Raw genomic sequence first — 21,205 nt, 5'->3', positions numbered from 1 at the left:
GGTTTAGCAAGCACAAACTCATTGCTGGGCCAGACCTGGGCCAACTAAGGACCAACTACTACGTCAAGGGCGGGGAGTTATCGCGAGAACGAGAAGCTGTAAGCGAGCGGCATTCAACTGGTAGTGGTCGACGAGCAGTAGCACGAAAATAGTGTCTATTTAGTCTAAATCTAAAATCTACTTTCAGCAACCATCTTACGATGAGTTATGACTGCTGCTGGTGAAGTTGCTGGCTGCCTAAACTCGGAGCCCGTGGCCTTTTATGGGGAGAGATTTCCCTCAATAATATTCACACAAATACACATGTGTTTCAAGATCCACAAATATATATATCCAAGTATTTTTGTGCTACTACTCTTGTCGACCTCCACGAGTTGAATCCCACTCGTTCACATCGCCACAGTTTTTCCATTGCTGTGTGTTCTGTTGTGTTCTGTTGTTAGGTCGTATACAATACCTTAATAAACACACTGGGTTCGGGAAAGGCACTTTCTTTGCTGTGTCATCCAGCACAAAATACAGTTCTTCACTTCTCACCGCCCCATACACGTTCCTTTCTCGTTTACTACCACAGTAATGATGCACTGACGTATTCTGGTGACGTATGACATAGCTCCAGTTTGGTTCATTTGCTGATAGAAAGCCAACTGGTGTTTGGTAAGCACGCGAAAAGAACCATTATCGCAAGCACGAGCACCTGCCTGATCGAATTTTAGTTGAAAAGGTGTGTGTGAAAGTCGGGCTGGCTTGCCAGGCTATGTCAAGTGAGATCCTGGGTGGTGAATGACTTTATCATGTTGATAAAAACAAAACACGAGATGAAAACATTCCGTCACGTGTGGGTTTATTTTTTGCCAAGATTAGTAGTGAACTCTTAGAACTTTCGATCGCATAATTTAACACCTGCTCATCTCAGGATATTGCCAAAAACTAATGATTAATTTCCATCCATGAAAGTAGGGGTCACTGTCGTAAACTAAAACTTAATGTAACTTACCACTGACAAGCGAGAAATGACTAATGTTGATGCTCTAATCCATGTTGTAAACAGTGTTTATTACAACTGTATATGTACTGTAAATAAAGTGTTATATATTGCAACATGGTGAAAGAATTCAATTTTACTGCGCTCGCAAAGTTCAAATCCATGTAAAATCAAAACAAAATGTAAACATACACTACAAAGAAGGTTCTTTAAAACGTAAACCATTTGTTTAAGTAATGCAATTGAAATCGTTGGCTTCAAGCATCATTGTTCTTAAAGATAACTTGAATTCTTGCTGCGTGACGTGTTCACCGTTTTGAACTCTTGAACGAATTGCCTCCGGACAAGACAACTCACTGTTTTATCATGCAGGTTAGTGACAGAAAGAAACTTCTTATCATATCACCTCTTCGGTAAGGAAGGTATTGTTAACTGATACAGTGTGGCTGTGTTATAGCAGTGCTGCACTGGATGGCAAAATGCTGAAGTCGACATGAAGACTGAAAGAATACACCACCACTAGAGCACTAATAATTAAAACTGTAATTTGAATTATGGATTATACCGGATGTAAAATTTCTGCTTAAATTTGGTCATAAAATGTACTCTGATCTTCAATTTTATCACAAGAATTAACATATTCTGTTCAAAATGCTGTAGACAAAGTGATATTAAAACAAGTTAGTCATTCGGCAGACCCTTAAAAGTGGGCCAACTGTGTGGCAAGTTCAAGTCTAAAGTTTGAAGCTGCAAGTCCTCAAAGTGCAACGGGTGTTAAGTGTGAAATTTCATGTGAGGAAGCAAATGCTTCATCAGAACATTTCTCAAGAGTTTCTTATCAGCAGAGGAATATTTACATAACCTCAGTTGCGTTGTCCTGATTTATCTTTCCAAAAATCTCTAGATATCATCTAAAGCACTCCACTAATGGTTTACATTTCTCAACTGAAATGATGGTTCAGTGAGCATCTCTCCCAGCTGGGCGGCATGCAGCCTTTGGCCTTCCTCACCCACCATATAAAATTCACTCCCACAAAGACGACTAACACATCCAGCCAATCGCATTAGACCAGGTAAGCCAGTCGTTGTTTAAAGCTTATGCAGTGGAATTTTGAACAGTTTTTCAAGAAGAATTCACTGCATACCTCTTTGTTCATAATTGCAGGGCAGTAACATGGCTCACTTAAAACTATTGGCTGGTAAGCTTATTATTCAATATTTTAATCAAAGGTATTGACATACATAATCAAAGTTGCAATCTCTTTTCTTAGGACTGTCCCTACTAATGTGCCTCCAAGTTGGTATGATGTTTTCACTCTCATCACTCTTCTAATGATACCTTGAAACCTTAAAAGGAGGTTGATTCATTTAATTCTTCTTGTTTCCAACAGCATCCTCAACAAAACTGGTGTGCTACTTTACAAACTGGTCCCAGTACAGGCCAGGTGTTGGCAGATATTTGCCACAAAATGTGGACCCCTACCTCTGTACGCACCTGATTTATGCGTTCTCCATCATCAGCCCCACAAATGAGCTGTCAACCTACGAATGGAACGATGCCGCTTTGTATACATCCTTTAATCAACTCAAGAACATGTAAGTTCTGTCAAAATTATAGAATTCTATTGTTCACGTGTGGCATCCAACTATTATTAAGGTGATTTTGTCATAGTTCTTCTATTGCATGTGGATTTTATTATCTATATTATAACTATATTATTATATTATTACCTCTATCATATCGTTTTTTTCTCTAGAGCTTAGCTACTTCTTATGTTGTGACTACATTCACACATCTAGCCCTTTCCTTTATAAAACATAGCAGTGTTAAATAAATATTGCAGTCATGACTGTTTCGTTAATATTTAATTGTATGTCAAGATTATAATTTGTTTTTAAACGAGCACATATATGGTAAGTACAGTGAGTTTTTGAGAAGTGGGGATTCTTTTGTTTAAAAACGTAACGTGATACAGGAAAAATTTTTGTGATTCTGCACCTCAAAAATTATTCAAAGAAATGATTGCATTTTCTAAGGAAAATACAAAAAAAAGATACAAGTTGCATACATTTGGTGCTTGAAGCTAGACATAAACAACTGCTTTAAATTTTGCAAGCGTAGTTTTAGAAACATACTGTATGTGAATCATGTACTCTGGGACAAGCTCTGTCTCACTATGGCTGCACCAGTACAAAATAATGAGAACCAAAAAAAATACTGACCTTAATCTAGACCCCCAAAATGCAGCAAAGTAAAAAGAAGACAGAAAGGCAAAATCCAATGAATATTCATATGAAATAAAATATTAACACATCTAAAATTCAAACTGTACATGTGGTCACACAGAAACCCGCAGCTGAAGACTTTGCTCGCTGTTGGCGGCTGGAACTTTGGAACCACACAGTAAGTTTACAAATTAAAGAGGTCATTTGGATTTTTTTTTTTAATGATGATGAGCTGTGTTTTACCAGTTTGTTCCCCATTTCTGCAGATTCACTAACATGGTCTCCACTCCAGCCACACGCCAGACATTCATTCAGTCTTCCATTAGGTTCTTGCGACAGTACGGCTTTGACGGTTTGGACCTAGACTGGGAGTACCCCGGGGCACGAGGTAGCCCACCGGTAGACAAAATGAGGTTTACAGTGCTTTGTCAGGTTAGCTGGTATTTGTTCAAATTGTTGGAGTAAGTTATTTTCTTAGAAAATGGCTGCAAATTATGACTGCAATTACATGTAGGAATTGCTGGCTGCCTTTGAGGAGGAAGGATCACGAACCGGTCGACCTCGCCTGCTACTAACAGCTGCAGTTGCTGCTGGAAAGGGGAACATTGACAACGGTTATGAGATTGCAAATGTCTCAAGGTGAGTTCGCTGTCATTTTTGCAATCGGTTGGTACCTTTGCTTATGCCAAAATGTGCTACTGTTTCTGACAGGTTTCTCGACTTCATCAATGTTATGACTTATGACTTCCATGGAGCATGGGAAACGGTCACTGGTCACAACAGCCCCCTGTACCGCGGCTCTTTTGACCAAGGGGACAACATCTACAACAACATTGTGAGTGCTGTTTTCAATAAAATATTGCTGTGGCCTCCAGCTTGGGAATCCATTGAATATCATATGTTGAAACATGTTTGTCTCACTCTTCTCGAAGGATTTTGCAATGAAATACTGGCGAGATCAAGGAGCTCCTCTTGAAAAGCTCAATGTTGGCTTTGCCACGTATGGGCGGACTTTTCGTATACCATCAGAAGAGAACGGTGTTGGCACTGTTGCCAGCGGGGCGGCGTCTGCTGGGAGCTACACCCGTGAAGCAGGCTTTTGGTCCTATTATGAGGTCAGTCGACGCTTGATTCATTTTTCTGTCTCCCCAACTCATACATGCCCAATCTATTTGGACGAAGGCCGTAGGTTTCCACAGGGATGGTAGGGACAACACTGCCAACTTTTCAGGATGCTGAAATTGTCCCCACCAATTTTTAAGCAACCTTATTTGGCATTATATAATGACTTCAGTTATACAGTACTATAGGTAATTTAGATTGTCTTCTCTGTTGTAAGGATAGAATTGACCCGACCATTATTAAGTGAATTAAAGTACTTTCATTATGTTCGGACTTGCATTGATCCCTTTTCGCTTGCTTAATGCGCCAGTCCATTTTTTTTCCCCTCAAACGCACGTTTAATCTGCCCCCCCCCCCCCCCCCCACACACACACACACACGCATATTCACAGCCCGACAGAAATACAACATGCTGCCTCCACCGCCCCCTTCGAAGACGCGGGATGTTAGAAGTTTTTTTCCGCCAGCAGCAGCCACTGTAAGCAATGTAAAAAGCTGTTGTGGAGTTGGGGAACATACCACCAATTTTGCTACTGAAAGTCCAACCTGCATCAGAGTTAGCATAACATTAATCTGTGTGAGGAGGAGGCTGCTTTGAGAGAAATCTCCTCCTGGATGTTTTCTATTGTTAACATTAATTAAACTGTAAGAAATTTAGTGAACTAAGGTTTCCCCCTTCCCGCTATTGTTAATTTTTATTTTATTCACGGTCTTAAAGCATCCCAAAGGAGCTTTCATATTTTTGTTGAGTTTGGCTGTTCTTGTGGACAAAATCAATAGTGTTTTACCTGAAGGAAGGCTCCGTTTTTATGCATTTTTTGCTATTCCCTAAGACGTTTTTTGTGATATTTAATTTACTTTGACAATTTTGAGTGGTATTAAGACAAATGTTTTTTTTTTTCCTGGCTAGTTAAGAGATGATTAACAAGTTTGTATTTCTTGTGTATGTTAAGATAATTTGTGTTCAAATATTGCAATTGAAATGCTAATTAAATCCAGACATTTATTCTGGAAGTTTTTAAAACGTTTCTCTAGTAGTTTTTGAAAACAAAGGTTTGAATCAAATGGTGTATCACCTGAACCAATATATATGTACTGCAAAAACCTACCTCCTTAAAACTACTGTATGTGTATGTGTTGGGGGGGGGGTCCCTTGTTTTTCTGTGTAAATCTACTAGAAAACAAGTGACATTGTCTGCCAGTGCTTCAAGTAAATTTTACTCACTTATATTTCTTGAAATAAGAAAAAAAAACAGCTAGCTGCAAATAAGCTTAACAGACTTATTTAAAGGAAACAGTTTGTATATTTAATCTTAGAAAACAACTTGTCACTAATGTTCTGAATTCAAGAATAGATATTGTTCATTGTTTGAAAGCATTTTTTCTTGATTTAGGGGAAAAATCACCAACTTTTAGATGTATGGGCTTAATAAGAACAAATACCGTAGTAATATTTACTTAAAGTACCAGTAAATAGAATAATCTTACGCATTAATCTGTTAACTAGCCTTTAACACTCAAAACAAGATGGACAAAATTATTCGACTAGATTGAAGACGTTATGAATTTCCGGTGTAAAAGTTAGTAGGCAATCCAGATTTATTTTTGCAGCAATCATTTAGCCTATCAATTAATTAGGTTCATATTTCTGAAAAATGTGGCCCTGACCACCCTTCAGCCAATCTGTTTGGTCTTGTCCCATTGCCAGCAAAAAGTGTACATGCAGGTTATGCTGTTATACATCCCGTCCAATATAGAGACCAAACTACGCCCTTGATTTGGACAGTATCTAATATATACTGTAGGCTGTCTAGCACTGTCAGTGGCAGTGAATGAGGTAGTGAGGGGGAGGAAGGAGTTTGTGGGAATTCAAACATTTGAATTCTGATTGACAGGTTTTCCTGTTGTTTGTACTTTAACAGTTCATCATTCGGTCATTCGTCCATCTACATTATCAGTTAACATTTTGCATTTGCACTGTACATACGGAACATACACACATGCATTCATATTTTGGAGCAATAAAATGCAAAAATAAAGTCAAATGAGGAAGTCAAATAAGGATGCACTATCTTAACAACAACTCTTTGTTGTAGGGAAACACCACAGAGAAAAGGTTTCAAACCTGATCTCAAACAAAATCACATGTTAACAATACTAAAAGGACATGAAAATAAAAGGTTAAGATCAATAAATATCCTAGAGCAGTTAAAATGAATACTGATATATAAATTTAATCAAATGTTAAAAGGCTAAAAAGATACCTTTTAGGCTTGGCCATGTGTTTTCATTGCAATCATAAAAGTTTAAAAATACTGTAAAATAATCTTGAACATAACTCCTGAAGTACACAGGTAGCCAGTTTGAAGACTAAATACAATCATTTGAGGTCTCTATTTGGTCCTTGTAAGCAGGTGCGCAGCTGGGTTCTGGGGAAGATGCAGGAAGGGTGCAAGATTTAATTTTTTTTTTTGTTTTTTTTGTTTTTGTTTGTAGGACTAAAAAGATGACCATTAAAATAGTCTGTTCTGGTAGTAATAAACATTTGAATAAACGTCTTGGTATTTGTTCTGGTGCGAAATGGCAGAAATTTGACAATGACATTTTTTTTTTTTTTAAATGTTAAGATTCCCTTTCTCTTTGACTCAGGACTGAAAACCAGTGCTTCAGTCTTCTAAAGTTCCCCTCACGAAGTTTTCTACCTCTTATGACTTGATACCCACCACAGAATACTATATTAAAATACATTGTTAGACCACAATTTATAGAAAGTGAGCGATATAAAACTGTGTGTCATCAGCTAAACTCTAGAAGTTTATGCCATTTCTCATAATGACATCACTGGCCGGAGGCATTTAGAGCAGTGATGTCATAACAATGGCTCGTGGTCCAACTTTAGACCGTGGCCCAGTTTTTATTGGCCAGCAGCAAATTATGAAAATATCATTTAGTATGGCCTGCACAAGAAGCTTGAGTTCAGCCTACATTCTGTTGCACCTCTCTGCTTCAATACTAGATGGAATTGGTAACTTAGAGCCACCCCATTAGCTTAGGGGTCAAAACTTTACATGTTCAAATGAAGGCAGGAAACCGTGTAGAATTTCAGTTGACGAATGAGAGTATTAATTGCAGTGTAGTACCCATGAGTCTCATTTTCGTGTGATATACATACATATTAAGAAGGTTCTCATCTTAAAAACTCATGAAAATACACCCATTTCTACCCATCATTTTAATACAAAAACAACATGGCTTGATATTTTGGGTGAGTTATTCTAACATTTTTAATGTTCACCCAATTTTCAACAAAGATGCCATCTTCCCACAATATTTCTTATTGATTTTCAAACTAATAATTCACACCATCAAAACAATACCATAAAGAGACAACACCAGGAACACACAAAAAACAAATAAACCCAACAACAACAAAAGAAAACAATTGTTCCTTTACCATTATTAAGCTCCAGCTTCACCCCTCCCTCCCTTCTCCTCCTTCTTCCCCCTTTATTCTCCATAAACACAGAATCACAATCCACAGAATCACAGTCAACAGTATGATCCAGTGACCCTCATATTAGTTTCGTCTTCTTGACATAATTCATAAGCGGTGTCCACAAGTCCTCAAAAGTCTGTTGTTTGCCCTTCAATATTTATGTCATGAGTTCTAGAGGTATTACTGACAACATCTGATTCATCCATTGTTTGGTAGAAGGTCCATAATTTAATTTCCATGCTAATGCAATGCATTTCTTTGCCATTATTAAACCAAGGTTGATAAGTGTCTGTTCATGTTTGTTGTAATTATATTCTTCTGGAAACAATCCCAACAGAAAGAACTTTGGTCCAAGTGGAATGTCTTTTAAAACTAGATACATTTAGGAAATTTTCAAAAAATTGCCGTTTACGGTCGAACGGAAATTTTTTCGGGTCCATTTGAAAAAAAGCCACTGTCATCCGAAAATTCCGGACGACTTGATACTTGAACGGTGCCGATCGGTCAAATGGTTCGAGCTGCGCGGCGCGCTGAAGAAACGCGCAAAAAAAGTGGCAATCACTCAATTATACATTTTTTGAAAAACCCGCGTTAGCGGGCAAACGTAAAATTTTTCGCTGCCATTCGAAAAAAAGCCTGCATCGCACAAATTTTTCGGTTGTTTGGTACTTGAACGGTGCCGATCAGTCAAATAGTTCGGGCTGCGCGGCGGGACGAAAACGGGCGGAGAATAAGATGTTTAATAATAATAAAGTTGACGAACAACATATACCTGGCTTTCCCTTTGGGAAAGACCTAGGTAATCATTCCCTCCAATGTCCGTCTTACCTCAGCCCAAAATTTCTTAACTTCTCCGCATTGCCATACACAGTGATACAGGGTACCTTTTTCTTTTGTACATTTAAAGCAGGTGTCAGGAATCTTTTTATTATATATGTTTAGTTGTACTGGTGTTATGTATGTTCTCATTATCCATTTGTATTGAATAAGTCTAAGCCGTGCGTTCATGCATTTGGTTGAGCATTTACACACAGCTTAGCCCATTCTCTTTGTTATATCCTTATCCAAATTATGAATCCATGCCCTCATTTTGTCTTTTGAATTTTCAAGAGAGTTACCCATTAAAATTTTGTACAACCTCGAGATAGCCCCTCTCCAAAGGTGCCATCTTTGTAAAGATGAAACAAAGTACAATTAAGAGGCCTTCTTAGTTGAAGAAAATTACGATTACCATGGCTGTTATGATAGTTCAGAATAATATCGAAAGATTTGGTATTCTCTACTTCCATCCATCCATCCATCCATCCTTCCATCCATCCATCCATACATACATACATAAAGACATTAGTGCTATACGATAGGACCAATTTCTATATCGTAGTGTTTTTACCAAATGAGAGATAAAGAAATTCTAGTTGCCCACATGGATCCTAAAAACACACACCACCGATGTAGAGGTTTTTAAAAATTAATGAATAAATAAAATAAAATAGGGCCTAAGATTGAGCCACTTTAGCATCAAAGTCGAGGCTACGTATACTAAGGATAATAGTTATTATTTTAATGTGTGTAAGGAATCCCACATTTCCATCTTGAAATAGTTGTGCATGCTACCTTTATTTAGCCTGACATCAGATAACTGAAGCTGAAGAACCTCAATGCATTTGCCTTCTTGACAGTTTTTAGAGGTGCAAGAAAAGATTGAGTCCAGAAAAATAAAAATATTCAAGAGCATGCTTTTCCGTACTGCCTTGCATGCACCCTGACAAGATTTGAACTTTCATGTGTCGGCTGTCGCTATGGCAATTAAGACACACCTCCACAAGACACACTTCCTACCTGTCCAACCGCACACAATTCGTCAAACTTGGCCCCCATAAATCCAGTTCCCTCCCTGTCTCCGCTGGCGTGCCCCAGGGCTCTGTCCTGGGGCCGCTCCTCTTCATCATCTACATTCTCCCCCTTGGTTCCATCTTCCACAAACACAACATTCACTTTCACTGTTACGCGGATGACACCCAGCTCTAAATATCCTCAAAACCAACCGCCTCCTTCCCACTTTCCTCCCTCACCCTTGGCTTAGATGACATTAACTCCTGGTTCTCCTCAAACTTCCTCCTACTTAACAGCTCCAAAACAGAAGTCCTCTTAGTTGGAACCACCGCAACGCTCTCTAATGTCCATAAGTTCTCTATTACCATCAACAATTTACCGATCTCTCCTTCGTCTCCGGTTAAGAGTCTGGGTGTCATCCTCGACAGCACACTTTCCTTCTGGTCACATATCAACAGCATCACCAGATCAGCCTATTTCCACTTTCACAACATTTCTCGCCTCCTCCCTTCTCTCACCCGCCATACCGCCTCCACCCTGGTCTGTAATCTAATAACCTCCCGGCTCGATTATTGCAACTAACTGCTCTTCGGTCTCCCTAACAAGTCCCTCCAGAAACTGCAGCTCCTCCAAAACTCAGCAGCACGCCTCATCACTCGAACCCCCGCAACACACCACATCACCCCCATCCTCCGTCAACTTCACTGGTTTCCCGTCAAACAAAGAATCAACTACAAAATCCTCATCATCACCTTCAAAATACTCCACGCCCTGGCCTCTCCCTACCTTTGTGATCTTCTCCGTCTAAACAATCCAACCCGTTCACTTCGCTCTACCACTATTCTTCCCCTCTCCATCCCCCGTGTCCGCCTCTCCACCTTTGGTTCCAGAGCTTTTAGTCATTGCGCCCCCCAGCTCTGGAACTCTCTACCCCCTGATCTTCGCAGCATATCTACCCTATCACTTTTCAAATCTAGACTGAAAACACACCTGTTCACTCTTTCTTACCCACCATAACCCCTAGCTCTGTTATATTTTTACTTCTTTTTATTGTGCTTTTGTTATCCTTTTAATACCTTTTTATCGTACTGTAACTCCATGTCTCTTGTGAAGCATCTTTGCGTGTTTTGAAAAGCGCTCTAGAAATAAAATATATTATTATTATTATTATTATTATTATTACACCTATAAAGCCTTCAAGATAATCTGAACGTATTTTTTCTTCATCCCAACAGATTTGTACTTTCCTCAAGGGAGGAATTCTCAATTGGATAGAGGAACAGAAGGTGCCGTATGCTGTAAAAGGCAATGAATGGGTTGGCTTTGATAATAGACAGAGCTTTGAAATCAAGGTAACAACTGGCCTTCTTGATGCATGTTATCTCTGTTTATAGAGATAGTAAAACTAAAAACGAAACACACCCAGTGCATTGTGCCAATTGGTGTCATGCATCTAAAGCACTCACAACACATAATGTCTCAAAGGCACAGTACCTGAAAGCTGAAAACTTTGGTGGCGCTTTTGTGTGGGCTCTCGATCTGGATGATTTTACTGGACAGTTCTGCGCACAAGGCAAATATCCACTCATCAGTTACCTACGCTCTGCTCTGGAGTCAGGTCAGGAGTTCTTTGCAAATCTTTCAAATTTATTCTAAAAAGTCAAATTGCTCTGAATAATTTATCATCTGCCTTATAATGTTAGATTTCCCATCACCGCCGTTGTCAACCACAAGTGGACCATCCGAAGTTACAACTGAGGCAGTGGAGACCACAGAACCCCCATCCACAACAACAATGAAGCCAGAGACCACAGAAGCTCCATCCACAACAACAATGAAACCAGAGACCACAGAAGCCCCATCAACAACAACAATGAAACCAGAGACCCCAGTTGTTCCAGAGACCACTGCGACTCCACTAACCACCACAACTGTTGTGTCTGGCAGTGGTTTCTGCGCCGACAAAGCTGACGGTCTTTTCGTGAACGAAAATGATAGCCACTCCTTTTATCAGTGCTACAACAGCCGCACTTTCATCATGAAATGTCCCGCAACTCTCGTTTTCAACGACAGATGCAAGTGCTGTGATTGGCCATAATAAATATGAAATAATTGCCCTGCTCAACTGAGCGGTGTGTTTTCATTTAAGGGGATTGCAGTATATCTAATTAACAAATGCTATCTCAGAGCTTTCTATTCATGGAGATAATATAAACTAAATTTGTGCATCACACATACAGTGCAGTATTTCGTTTGTAGCTTTTGTAGAGCTTGACCATCGACTTCACTATCAGTTGACGGGAAACGGGGCCACTCCACAGAGGGCCTCTCCAAATACTTAAAATTTGGATATTTTCAAAACCAAAGCCACTACTGACCTAAAACCAAAACAGACACCTCCTTTAGGCATATACAGTTGTGGTCAAAAGTTTACATACACTTGTGAAGAACATAATGTCATGGCTCTCTTGAGTTTCCAGTTATTTCTACAACTCTGATTTTTCTCCGATAGAGTGATTGGAACAGATACTTCTTTGTCACAAAAAACATTCATGAAGTTTGGTTCTTTTATGACTTTATTATGGGTTAACCGAAAAAGTGATCAAATCTGCTCGGTCAAAAATATACATACATGGATCTGAAAAAGCGAATCATTGACTTGAACAAGTCAGGAAAGTCACTTGGAGCCATTTCAAAGCAGCTGCAGATCCCAAGTGCAACAGTGCAAACAATTGTTTGTAAGTATAAAGTGCATGGCACTGTTTTGTCACTGCCACGATCAAGAAGAAAATGCAAGCTATCACCTGCTGCTGAGAGAAAATTGGTCAGGAGGGTGAAGATTCAACCGAGAATCACCAAAAAGCAGAGATGCCAAGAATTAGAAGCTGCTGGAACACAGGTGTCAGTGTCCACAGTCAAGCGTGTTTTGCATCTCCATGGACTGAGAGGCTGCCGTTCAAGAAGGAAGCCCTTGCTCCAAAAGCGGCACCTTAAGGCTCGACTGAAGTTTGCTGCTGATCACATGGACAAAGATAAGACCTTCTGGAGGAAAGTTCTGTGGTCAGACGAAACAAAAATCGAGCTGTTTGGCCACAATGCCCAGCGATATGTTTAGAGGAGAAAAGGTGAGGCCTTTAACCCCAAGTACACCATGCCTACCGTCAAGCACGGTGGTGGTAGTATTATGCTGTGGGGCTGTTTTGCTGCCAATGGAACTGGTGCTTTACAGAGAGTAAATGGGATAATGAAGAAGGAGGATTACCTTCAAATTCTTCAAGATAACCTAACGTCATCAGCCCGAAGATTGGGTCTTGGGCGCAGTTGGGTGTTCCAACAGGACAATGACCCCAAACGCACATCAAAAGTGGTAATGGAATGGCTAAATCAGGCTAGAATTAAGGTTTTCGAATGGCTTTCCCAAAGTCCTGATTTAAACCCCATTGAGAACTTGTGGACAATGCTGAAGAAACAAGTCCATGTCAGAAAGCCATCAAATTTAACTGAACTGCACCAATTCTGTCAAGAGGAGTGGTCAAAGATTCAACCAGAAGCTTGCCAGAAGCTTGTGGATGGCTACCAAAAGCGCCTAAGTGAAGTGAAAATGGCCAAGGGACATGTTACCAAATATTAGCACTGCTGTATGTATATTTTTGACCCAGCAGATTTGATCACTTTTTTCTGTTCACCCATAATAAAGTCATAAAAGAATCAAACTTCATGAATGTTTTTTGTGACAAAGAAGTATCTGTTCCAATCACTCTATCAGAGAAAAATCAGAGTTGTAGAAATAACTGGAAACTCAAGAGAGCCATGACATTATGTTCTTCACAAGTGTATGTAAACCTTTGACCACAACTGTATGCGTCTCCACGAGCAGTGGCATAAAAAAATTCAGTCGTTCACCACTAAAATCCCGATTTATTATTTCTATACAAGTATAACAAAACTTAAAATGAATATAAAGTTATCAGATTTTACGATAAATGCACAAAAATCACCAAATGCAGAGATAATAAGATATCATATATTATCTTACAAGTTTTTGCCTGAAATAGCGACTTAATTTTTGTGTGTGTGTGTGTGTGTGTGCTGTTTTCAAAAGCTAATAAATCACTCAATTTTCACATCGGAAACTTAATACTTGAGGAAAGCATGCAGAATCATCTCATTTTACCCAACAAAATCACAACTTTTTAGGTTGAATTCCGATGTCACTATTGCCTCAGCACGTCTTGCCGGCTATCTGGAGCTTGTCGTTTTTAGATTGAAATGTTACATAAAATAAAACACGTAAAAGCCAAATATTTTTGTTTGGACGCAGAAATGTCTAGATTACTAGTTTTTTGCCGAAAAAATTACCTGATTATTTGAATGTAAAGTTATGCTATTGTGTATGTATATATAAAATCCAACATGAAGGCCATCACAAAACAAAGAGCTTTTTAAGTTCAAAATTCTTGTAAATAAATGCGTAAATCCCTGAATTTCTATGGATAGTTAAAAGCAGAAAACAGCAGCTATAATTCATTTTACGTAAATATTTCAAGCTAAAGTTACGCTAATTTTTTTCATTCATTTCATTCATTCAACGTTTCAAAGTGCATGCATGGTGCTATATAATATAATAATTACCTTATAAAATCCTTAACTAAATCACTCTTGAGACACTCCTGCCTGCTTATATGGACTAAAACCTTAATCCGGATTCCACCTAAATCCGGCATTAGAACGCAGCGTGTGTTTATCGAAGTGAAAGCTGCACACGACGCTCTGCCTGGCCCGGCCCCCTACGAAAAGCCGTGGCGCAATGTCTGTAGGAGCTGTCTCGTCAACTGATAGTGAAGTCTATGACTTGACTTGAATCAAATTATATTTTGATGTATTTCTTGAATTTTTGGACCCACACAAAACCATGGAAGAGTAAGAAATATTGCCCTGAATTGGTCAACGGAAAGATAACGCTATAAATGTACTATCCCCTATTCCGATGCAATTGGAAAGTTGAGTAAAATAGAATACAATGATTTGCAAATCCTTTTCGACCCATATTCAATTGAATACACTTCAAAGATAGAATATTCCATGTTCAAATTGATGAACATCGTTATTGTTATTTTGCTCACATTTTAAATTTGATGCTTGCGGCATATTACAAAAAAAATGGGAAAGTTGCTTATCCATTATTTTTTAATAACACAATTGCAAATAACTTAGGGATTCGCGCACCATATATCGTATGACACAGTTGAACAATTAAAGTTGTTTCTGAGAATTCCACCAGCAAAGTTTTAACGATTAGTGTCCTCAGTTCCCATATGCTTATCTAACTCGAGTGACAGTAATTTGTATGACCTCACCTTGCAACAGCAAATGAATTTATTAGAAAAAAAAACAAAATTTGCATTTATTTCAAGGCAGCATGTTGGATGACTGGATAACATGACGCCTCAAAGTTCTGAGATCAATACCAGGCTCAAGGTCTTCACTATGTGTCGTTTACATGTTTTACCCACGCCTACGAGAGTTTTCCCCGGGTATTCCAGTCCCCCCCCATATCCCCAAAACAGAAAGCGGGAGAAAAAAAGAATGGACTTTGTCACTCTGGTATGCACAAGTGAATACAGAATGAAAAGTCGTTGCATTTGACCCGCACAGTGTTGACAAAAAAAATAAAATACTCCTAGGTCCCTACAAACGAGTAAATATACAGTAATTTGATTACAATAGCACCACTATGTTCATCAGTAGCATAGGCGTTAAATAAAGTATCTTTTTATGTTGTTTGTTGTTTTCCCCTTCTGTCTGCTTCCTTTGTTTCGGTTCCCCTAAAATCCCTTCTTGTTCGCTGCTTTCTCCTAACAAATAAAACATAATGAGCAACCACAATGGCAGTACAGTATATCAAACCCCCATATTCCAAAATTAAACTGCTCAGATCATTAGGACACTCAGATTCCAATTTTCCGTGTCCAAGAAGCTGAACAGGACAGGCAAAAAAAAACAACTAATAAAATAATAAAATCTGAATAAACATTCTGGGAATTGGAGTGCTGTAACACAGTGTAATTGAATTGTGCAAAACGAGAAGGCCAGGAGGGGGTTCACAACAAGACACAATATTTCAAAATACAGTGAAAGGTAGATAATAAAGGTAGATAATAAACTGTCTGAATGCTGTACATGAGTGCAGAGAAGAGATGTGACAATGTACAAGCCAGGTAGACATGTTATGTAAAGGATTTGCGGTTCAACAGCCAAATGGCCACGAGGAGGACAAAACTATTTAAGAACCTGGTGGTCCTGCACTGCACACTACAGAGCCTCTTACAGTGTTCGTACACCCTTTTTACATGGTTAAATTCAAGCACTTTTGAAGGACTTTCAATCCCAATTTTCCAATTTTTCAAGTACCCTTTAAACGTTACGCCAATTTTTTTTTTTTTTTTATAATGATGATGAGGCAGAAATAAAATATGATGACTTCTCACAAGTACGCAAACGTCAGTCAAAATGTTCTACGACCCGAGAGGCTAGAGAAATTTTAGTTTGAAAGGTGCCGATTCTGAAACTCCATGGAAGAGTGCGTTCCTGTCGGCAGTTCTGGCCAATAGCAGAGGTGCTGGCATAGTGATAGTATGCTGTTTGGTGGACAGATACAGACATGTCACAGCCAAGTAAACTAAATAAAAATACAATACTAATTTATTTATAGTTTGATGGTCACGCATGTTTTTTTTTTTTTTTTTTAAATATGCCGTCTTTTCATACCCTGAGCAAGGTACTGTACTATCATACGCTTTTCAGCAGCAGAGAGATCGTTGTTCTTCCCCATATTGCTTGAAACTTGTGTACTCCTTAATATTGTGGAACATCACTTTTAAGCAGTTTAGCTTTAACTGGGCTCACCTGGGAGACAATTTATCACAGGAGTCTGAGATTTATGTCAATGATCTACAGAGCCTTGAGACACAATGCCACTCATGAGTTAAATGGAAAAACAAAAACATTTTCATTTTATACTTTTAAATCAAATTTGCATGATAATTTGGATCAGTGTAGGTTTCCGACCACTGTTGTAGACTCTAGCGCAGGGGGCCCATTTCGTCGATCAACGCTAGAGTGGGAAAAATTATAAGCTTCCGGTTCAGAGGTGACCCGCGCTAACGATGGGGTCACACATGAGGCTGCTCCTTTTTGCGCAGGCATCGTCTGCGCAATAGCAGGCGTCCCTTGAAGGAGCGTGGCACTTATAAACGCACCTTAAACGTAGTGCAAACAGTTATAAAATATACTCCGAATTACAAAGCAAAAAAAATAAATTCATCTGTCCTAATGTAGATGTAGCCTGACTAACTACACATTTAAAGCCATTGTCCATCCTAGTGTAGACGTAGCCCTATTGTAGACATAGCCTCAGTGTACACCCTCATCTGCTTCACAATAAGTTTTTCTCTGATAAGCAGTGGCTTATATGTAGAGGTGGGTAGTAACGCGTTACATGTATTCCATTACATCTACTTGAGTATCTTTTTGAGAAAAATGTAATTCTAAAAGTAGTTTTACTAAGCTATACATTTTACTTGAGTAGATTTGTGAAGAAAAAAACTTTTTTAATTTTTCCTCTTTATTCTACATATTACTTTTTTTTTTTTCGCCAGCGATGCCAAGAGTAGAGACGTGCCTGGTGTATTACCGGGGTAGCGCTACAGATTTCACCAATGAGACGTCCCAACAATAATCACATGACTCCATTATACCAGTCAGACGCAAGCTTGCCTTTCTATCTTCACGCCAGCCTGTTCAATCTTGTGGTGTCTTTAAAGCACCGTATAAAGTGAAGAACAGTATTTGATATCGAGCGCTGCCCTCAACATGACTCGAAAGCGCAGATTTTAACCTCTCTACCAGTTTTTATTTGGCACCAACTGACCACGGAAAACCGGAGATATGATGCTCTTAATTCCAAAATAGTAGTTATGAATGAACTCTTCACTATTCAAACTAGGAACTATTTTCTCCACCAGAGGGCAGTCATGCTCTTTGGACGAATAATGCTTCATTTAAGTATTTTTTTTTTTCTCTCTCTCTCTTCGGAATCAAATTTTTTTTATTTTTTTTTGTTTTTGTATTTCTTTGGCTTAATGTGGTTATGTAATGGGATATTGTACAGTATCATTATAACACCAGTCCATATAGATCACTTTGTGCTCAGAAAAAAAAACCCATTGTTTAAAAAAAAAAAAAAAAATCCAACAAAAATATGAGCAGTTACTTACAATGTTACTCATTATTTGAGTATTCTTTTTACCAAATACTTTTTTACTTGTACTTGAGTACATTTTTTGGATGACTAATTTTACTTTTACTTGATTAATATTATTTTGAAGTAACGCTACTCTTACTTGAGTATAATTTTTGGCTACTCTACCCGCCTCTGCTTATATGCAGGAATTAGTGTAACAGATAGGTGGTCTGAGGAGCCAAGGTGGGGGAGGGGGGCTGCTCTGTATGCTTCTTTGCTATCCAATGTGTTCTTCTCCCTGGTTGCAAAGTCAACATGCTTGCGGAATTGTGGTGGTGGAATTGTGGGAGAACTGTTTTCATGTTGGCCTGGTTAAAATCCCCAGCAACAATGAAAATGCCTCCGGTATAAGCATGTTGTAATTCACTAACAGTTTTAAAAAGAACATCTATTGCCTCCTTTGTGTTCGCGATAGGGGGCACATACACAGCAGTAATGACAACAGTTGTAAACTCCATGGAATGATAGAAGGGTCTACAGTTCACAGTCAAAAGTTCATTGTCGCATTAGCAGGGACTTGAGATGACTGTCTACATATACTGTACTGTAATACAGATATAGAAGGGTCTACAGTTCACAGGCAAAAGTTCATTGTCCCGTTAGCAGGGAATTGAGAAGACTGTGTACATATAATACAGAGTACTGTAATACAGAGGTCTCTAACATATTTTAAAAAGAAATTGCAATGGCAGCTTTGCTTTGATGGTTGGAATATCAGGTCACTTTCTATGGACTTGGGTGCTTTTTTGGGTCACTTCCTGTTGAATATGGGACATTTTGGGGTCACCTATTGATTACAGGACACTTCCTGTCAATGGAATTGACGTACATGGCTGCCAGTGGAATTGATCAGTACAGTATTAGAGATCGACCGATATGGGTTTTTCAGGACCAATAACGATTATTAGTAGTTAGAGGGGCCGATAACTGATTTTTGGACGAGTCCATTGCGCAGTGCAGATGGACAGGCACTCCTCAAAGACATGACATCCATCCTGAGCCATTGGTCCAGGACTTAGCATTACTCTGTGTCCCTAAGCTGCCAGTCAAATTGGAACTGGACGAAACGCCTACGATGCAGGAATTTACTAAAGCCATAGAGCAGTTAAAGAATGGCAAGGCAGCAGGAGTTGATGGAATTCCACCTGAGTTTTGGAAAACTGGAGGACCAGCGCTACACAGCAAGCTCCATGAACTCCTTGTCTGTTGTTGGGAGCAGGGCAAACAGCCAAGAGACCTCTGCGATGCAGTCATTATTACCTTATACAAGAACAAGGGGGAAAAGTCTGACTGCTCCAACTACCGGGGATCACACTGCTCTCCATTGCAGGAAAAATCTTTGCCCGTGTGCTCCTGAACAGGCTAGTACCTATCATCGAAGAAGACCACCTCCCAGAAACTCAGTGTGGCTTCAGAGCAAACCGGGGTACCACAGACATGGTTTTCGTCCCCCGGAAGCTCCAAGAAAAGTGTCGGGAGCCGAACAAAGGACTGTATGTAACATTTGTCAATTTAACCAAGGCGTTTGACACGGTGAGCAGGAAGGATCTTTGGCTAATCATGGAGCGCCTTGGCCCCTTAACCCCCCTAAGTTCCTCAGTATGGTCATACAGCTGCATGAAGACCAGCATAGCCAAGTTAGGTTAAACAACGACCTCTCTGAACCCTTCCCCATTGTCAACGGCGTGAAACAGGGTTGCGTCCTGGCACCGACTCTGTTCAGCATCTTCTTTAGCATGACGCTCAAGCAGGCCAAGGAAGACTTTGACGATGACGATGCTGTCTACGTCTGCTATCGCCTTGACGGCAGTTTATTCAGTCTCAGGAGACTGCAGGCCCACACAAAGACTCGTGAGCAGCTATTTCGAGACCTTCTCTTTGCCAACGACGCTGCCCTAGTTGCACATACGGAAAGAGCCTTGCAGCTCCTGACATCCTGCTTCGCAGAAGCTGCCCAGCTCTTCGTATTCGAGGTCAGCTTGAAAAAGACGGATGTCCTCCACCAGCCTGCAACTTGAGAAGAGTACCGCCTTCCTAACATCCCCATTGGCGAGACTGTGTTAAAGACCGTTCACCAGTTCACCTACCTGGGGTGCACAATCACATCAGACGCCAAGATCAACAGGGAAGTAGACAACAGGCTGGCCAAGGCAAACAGCGCTTTTAGCAAACTGTACAACAGAGTCTGGAAAAACAAACATCTGAAAAAGGGCACCAAGATCAGCGTGTGCAGAGCAGTCGTACTCACCACCCTACTGTACGGCTCTGAGTCGTGGGTTACGTACTGTCACCACCTGTGACTTCTGGAGCATTTCCATCAGCGCTGTCTCCGCATTATCCTCAACATTCACTGGAGCAACTATGTCACAAATGTTGAGGTCCTTGAACAGGCGGAGATCACCAGCATTGAGGCCATGCTGCTGAAGTCACAGCTACGCAGGGCAGGACATGTCTCCAGAATGGATGATCATCGCCTGCCCAAGATAGTCCTGTATGGTGAGCTTTCCACTGGCCACCGTGACAAGAGGGGCACCAAAGAACCGTTACAAAGACTCCCTGAAGAAGTCCCTCGGTACCTGCCACACTGACCATAGCCAGTGGTGCTGACTGCTGACCACGACTCCTGGCGCCACATCATCCACCAGGCTGCCTCCTCCTTCGAGGATTCCTGAAAAACAACCTGAGGGATGAACGCCGCAGGAGGAAAACTCGCCTCAGCTGTCGTACCTGACGTGACCTTTGACTGCAGCCTTGTTAGCCACGAGCGTGCCTGCAGTTGACGTGGGAAACGCCTTCATGAAATCTTCGTTCGCGAAGCCAAGCCGAGATTGATTACAGGGCACTTCATGTCAATGGAATTGACGTACAGTTGGGCAAATAAGTATTTAGTCAACCACCAATTGTGCAAGTTCTCCTACCTGAAAAGATTAGAGAGGCCTGTAATTGTCAACATGGGTAAACCTCAACCATGAGACACAGAATGTAGAAAAAAAAAAAAAAACAGAAAATCACATTGTTTGATTTTTAAAGAATTTATTTCCAAATTAGAGTGGAAAATAAGTATTTGGTCACCTACAAACAAGCAAGATTTCTGGCTGTCAAAGAGGTCTAAGTTCTTCTCACGAGGTCTAACGAGGCTCCACTGGTTACCTGTATTAATGGCACCTGTTTTAACTCATTATTGGTATAAAAGCACCTGTCCACAACTCAGTCACACTCCAAACTCCACTATGGCCAAGAC

General features: G+C 40.0%; 1 protein-coding gene across 1 annotated transcript; it reads left to right on the top strand.

Annotated features, from left to right (window-relative positions):
* Positions 1–1,955: 1,955 nt before the first annotated feature.
* Positions 1,956–11,772, top strand: LOC130912279 (acidic mammalian chitinase-like). Its single transcript, XM_057830252.1, has 12 exons — positions 1,956–2,058; positions 2,151–2,184; positions 2,257–2,286; positions 2,377–2,581; positions 3,333–3,389; positions 3,478–3,643; positions 3,726–3,850; positions 3,923–4,046; positions 4,144–4,326; positions 10,898–11,014; positions 11,148–11,280; positions 11,366–11,772. The coding sequence occupies exons 2-12, from the start codon at positions 2,160–2,162 to the stop codon at positions 11,758–11,760; spliced, it is 1,560 nt and encodes a 519-aa protein (XP_057686235.1). The 5' UTR covers positions 1,956–2,058; positions 2,151–2,159; the 3' UTR covers positions 11,761–11,772.
* The last annotated feature ends 9,433 nt before the right edge of the window (positions 11,773–21,205 follow it).

This window comes from Corythoichthys intestinalis, chromosome 2, assembly GCF_030265065.1.
Source record: "Corythoichthys intestinalis isolate RoL2023-P3 chromosome 2, ASM3026506v1, whole genome shotgun sequence".
NCBI lineage: Eukaryota > Metazoa > Chordata > Actinopteri > Syngnathiformes > Syngnathidae > Corythoichthys > Corythoichthys intestinalis.
Note: the sequence above shows the minus strand (reverse complement) of the source record. Positions and strands in the feature narration are given on the sequence as shown.